Source organism: Neopelma chrysocephalum, unplaced genomic scaffold, assembly GCF_003984885.1.
Source record: "Neopelma chrysocephalum unplaced genomic scaffold, ASM398488v2 Primary Assembly neopelma1_134, whole genome shotgun sequence".
NCBI lineage: Eukaryota > Metazoa > Chordata > Aves > Passeriformes > Pipridae > Neopelma > Neopelma chrysocephalum.
In genome coordinates this window covers 33246-37644 of record NW_020897796.1, presented here as the reverse complement: position 1 = coordinate 37644, position 4399 = coordinate 33246, and the positions used below count along the sequence as shown (strand labels likewise).

General features: G+C 66.0%; 2 protein-coding genes across 2 annotated transcripts in view; one reads left to right on the top strand and one right to left on the bottom strand.

The window, feature by feature from the left end:
• Positions 1 to 777, bottom strand: part of MRPL45 (mitochondrial ribosomal protein L45) — a 6043-nt gene extending 5266 nt beyond the window's left edge. Inside the window, exon 1 of the mRNA XM_027698914.1 lies at positions 439 to 777. Coding sequence (XP_027554715.1) covers positions 439 to 762 — 324 coding nt within the window. The 5' untranslated portion in view covers positions 763 to 777. The remainder of the gene's footprint in view (positions 1 to 438) is intronic.
• Positions 778 to 4165: 3388 nt separating this feature from the next.
• The window catches only part of LOC113975151 (puromycin-sensitive aminopeptidase), a 32684-nt gene continuing 32450 nt past the window's right edge, over positions 4166 to 4399 (top strand). Inside the window, exon 1 of the mRNA XM_027698891.1 lies at positions 4166 to 4346. Within this exon, the coding sequence (XP_027554692.1) occupies positions 4224 to 4346 (123 nt within the window). The 5' untranslated portion in view covers positions 4166 to 4223. The remainder of the gene's footprint in view (positions 4347 to 4399) is intronic.

Below are 4399 nucleotides of genomic sequence, written 5' to 3'. Positions count from 1 at the left end.
CCCCCCCCCCCCCCCGTCGTGCCTGGCGCAGTGCGAGGGGGGGGGTCCTGGGGAGCGAAAAAGGGGGTGATCCCCCCCACCTTGAGACCCCCACTCTGCCCCATGACGAGCGTGCTGTGGGTGTAGGACCCCCCTGGACACGCAGTGCCCCCCCCCAGACCAGCAGAGCCCCCCCAGACCCGGAGAGCACCCCTGAAGACCTGCAGAGACCCCTCCGGACACGCAGAGCCCCCCCAGACCAGCAGAGCCCCTTCAGACCAGCAGAACCCCCCTAGATCCGCAGAGCACCCCCCAAGACCTGCAGAGACCCCCCCGGACACGCAGAGCCCCCCCCCCAGGTCCCCAGAGACCCTCCCAGACCTCCAGAGCCCCTCCCTAGACCTGCAGGGCTGCCCCAGACCCGCAGAGCCCCCCCCCCAGCAGCTCAACACTCGGTACCCGACCCTTTTGGGGTTTCCCGTCACGGCAGCCCCTGGGGATGGTGGTAGAGGGGGGGCTCAGGGACAGGGGTCCCTCTGAATGTCTTCGGAACAACCTGGAATACTGGGATGTGGCACCCCCGCGGGGCTGCTGGCAGAGGGGGGCTCGTGGTCCCTCTGAATGTCCCCAGGGCAACCCGGGCTGCAGCGTTTCTGGGGGGCTGTTGGCAAAGCGGGGGATGCTCGGGGGGAAGGATCCCTCCAAACCTTCCTGGGACAGCCCAGGATGGAGCACCCCCGGGATGCTGCCGGTGGAGGGGGGCTCAGGGGCACGGGGAGCCATCCAAATGACCCTGGGACAGCGCAGAACGCCGGGATGCAGCACTCCCGGGATGCTGGTGCTGGAGAAGGTCTCGTGTTAGGCGTCTGTCCTGATGACCCTGGGACAGCCCGGACCCCTGGGATTCAGCATTCCCAGGATGCTGCTGCTGCCGGAGAGGGGCTCAGGGGCCAGGGCCCCCTCCAAATGTCCCGACAAACCGACTCATCCCACACCCTCTCCCCTCGAAATTCCATCTCTGGGAGCCCGCAGGGGACACCCTGGGGATGCTCATCACCCGCCCACGGCCCATCCTCGCAGAGCCACAGGCGATCCCGGCACGGGGGGGGGGGGGCGAAGCCCGGGGGGGGGGCCCCGGGGGGGGGGGGGGGGGGGGGGGGGCTCGTCGGGAGGCTCCGGCTCCGCCTGGCCCCGCTCCCAGTTTGCTTCGGGGACTGTTGATCTTGGCTCCGGGGCCGCGTTGCTCCATCGGACAGCTGGTTAATGTGTAGTGACGGCTCCGCTGCGCCCGAGACCGTTGATCCCGGCCCGCGCTGTTATCTGTGCCCGGCGGGAGCGGGATGAGCCGGGAGCGGCCGAGCCAGGGGGCAAGGGGGAAGGCCAGGCACCCGTGGGGGGGGTGGATGGCATCTGCATCCCAAAATTTGGGGTGATGCTCGTGGAGAGTCAAAAATAGGAGAGGGGGGATGCTCCCCGCTGCGCCACGGTGGGAAAACTGGACCTGGTTTACCCTCTGGAAAACAGGGATGAAGCCCCAGGGCTGTGGGGGCTCCAGTCCTGGAGCAGACAGGGCTGAGTCACTGGTGCCCCGTGGCCCCAGCGCTTTCCCATGGCTCGGGACTGGTGGGGCTGGATTTTCCCAGCCTGTCCGGCTCTCCCGGCTGCAGAGCTGCCCTGTGGTGCCATCCCAGCTGGTTTCGCCTCTGTGGGCAGTGTTTCAGGGCTCTGGAATCAACCCAGAGCCACGTCCTTGCCGTGGGGGGCTGCTGGGGTCTGGGAGAATCCCTGGCTGCAGTTTGGGATGGGGCTCACCCTCTGGGGATGCCCACGTGCGACCTTCCCCTTGCACGACCACCGCTCTGCAAGGGATTTGTCCCATGGGAGAGCGGGATCAGGGCTGGGATCAGGGCTCTGAGCTGTCCCTGCCACCTCCAGGCAGGGGCTTGGCCACATTTCCCTCCATCCATCCATCCTTGTGCAACTCGTCCCAGGTAACTGGCGAGGCAGGAGGCGACGACGACGAGAAGAGTCGCACGGACACACAGGGAGAGGGAAAATCCAGGCAAAATGCCTCCCAACCCCCGGGAATGTCCCACGGCCCCCAGAGCCACTTCGCAGCTTCGACCTCTGCTGTCCCCGTGCTCCCGAATACCAGAGATTCCAGCCCTAAGCCGCCGGCCCAGACCTGCGAGGCAGGATTAGCCAGTGCCCTCCGGCTGCTCCCGCTCTGGCCAGGGACTGGCCAAAACTCCGGCGAAAGAGAGAAGAAAAGGAAAGCCTCCCTGGGGAATTTTCTTTTTCTTTTCTTCCCCCTTTTTTCCCCCCCCTCGGTTAGAAGGGAGCACTGACAGCGGTTGGTGGCTGTGGGGTAATTACAGCTCCTGGCTTCCACCCTGTTTGTCCCCAGGCCCTCCCCAGTCTGGCGCTGCAGGAGGACCCGGTTTGGTCAGGACATGGTGGAGGAGGAGGCGGCTTCCCCCTGGCTCTCTCTCGGTCTTTCTTCCCTCTTTCTCTCTGGATTCTTGCTGACAGCAGCATCTGTCATCGGACAATACCTCCAGCAGCCACAGAAAGTGCCCCGGGGCCCTTTGCTGAGCACAAGGCCTGTGGCCACTGGACCACTGAGCCCCCTCAGATGCCAGGAGGGCACCCAGTGACCCTTTGGCCACCGGGGATGGGAATTAAAGCTCAGAGGAGACAATCCCCTGCGCTTCCCTCCCGCGGTGCCAAGCAGCTCTGCTCCAGGAATAGGTTTATCCTGCCCCTGACCTCATCGTGGCTCTGCCCGTGGCCACGAGCTGTGCCAGGGCAGCGAAGGGAGGGGATTTTGGGGCTGGCAAAATCCCTCAGCACGGCTGTGGCACGGCTGGGCCAGGCTGTGGTGGCCTCGGGGTGTCCCCAGCGTGGCACGGCCAGGCTGAGTCCTATCCCATCCATCCTGGGATGGAACCTCCTTGATGAACCGTGGGATCAGCGCTCCAGCCCTTCCCTCACTGAGGGGAGAGAGAACTTTCTCTCCAGCATCCAGCTGGGAGCTCACTCCCAAACCCATCCACGAAACACCCCCCGGGCCGTGTCCCAGCAGCGGTGTCCCCTCACAGGACCCACATCCCTCTGTCTGCCCGCGTCCGTGTGTCCCACGGGGCTCCTCCACACCCCGCCGAGGCGCTGGGAGGTGGCGGGGATGGAGAAGGGCGGCAGCCGCCGCAACCCCCCGCGCGGCTCCAGCTGTTTCCAGCTGTTTTCCTTGTCTCCCTTTCCCTCCCTGGGGCTCTGCAGCACAATGCGGCCCCGCAGCAGCCCCAGATGAACCCGGGCTCGGCAGCGGTTGGTTTTTATAACGATGTGCTAAGAGCTGTCTGTACTTTCTCCCTGCCCCAGTTCGTGCCGCCGGCTCCTCCAGGTCTCAGTGAATCCCCGCTCCCTCCCTTGAATTCCTGCTTCCCGCCTGGAATCCCTCCTCAAATCCCTGCTCCCCTCCCTCCCTGCCTTATATTTTAAACAGTGAGGTACCACTTTTAGCAAAAATAGATTTTCTTTTTTTTTTTTTGGGGGGGGGAGCAGGGGAAGAATTAAAAAAGAAAAGGATCAGTCCCATTTTCCGGTGGTGGAAGGCAAGGGATGACTTCCAGCTTCCTCCTCAAAACAGGGAGTTTGTGGCACCCCCGAAGCCGCGGCGCGCTCGGTTTTGGGAGGCCGACATTAATTAGATCCATGTTTGACACCACATGGAGCCAGAGCACGAGTTCCTTGATCCGAAACCCCGAGCAGGGCTGGGCTGTGGCTGTCACCCCAAAAGCGGGGTGCGGGGAAAGCTGTGAGCACCGGGACTCCCCATTAAGGGGGTGAGCACCGGGACCCCCTACTAAGGGGATGAGCACAAGGACTCCCCATTAAGGGGGTGAGCACCGGGACCCCCATCCCCGCCCTCCCCGTTCCCCATCCCCGTGAGGGCGTGAGGGGAGAAGGGGCGTGACCACGCGGGAGGGAGGGGGGGCGTGGCCTCAAAGGGGGCGCGTCCACTCCTGGTAAGGGGAGGGCGTGTCCAAGTCGGGGAAGGGGGGGGGGCGGGGGGCCGGGAGCGCGCGCGCGCGCCCCCGCCCCTCCCTCCTCCTCCTCCCGCTCCCGCTCCTCCTCCTCCCCCTCCTCCTCTCCCCTCTCCTCCCCGTCCCCTCCTCCCCGCGCCGCCGCCGCCGCCGCCCCGCCGGGGGGGGGCCCAGCCCCGCACCCCCCGCGCTCCCGCCATGCCGGAGAAGCGGCCGTTCGAGCGGCTGCCCGCCGACGTGTCCCCCCTCAACTACGGGCTCTGCCTCAAGCCGGACCTCATCGACTTCACCTTCGAGGGAAAGCTGGAGGCCGCCGTGCAGGTGAGGCCTCCGTCCCCCCCCCCCCCCCCCCCCCCCCCCCCCCCCCCCCCCCC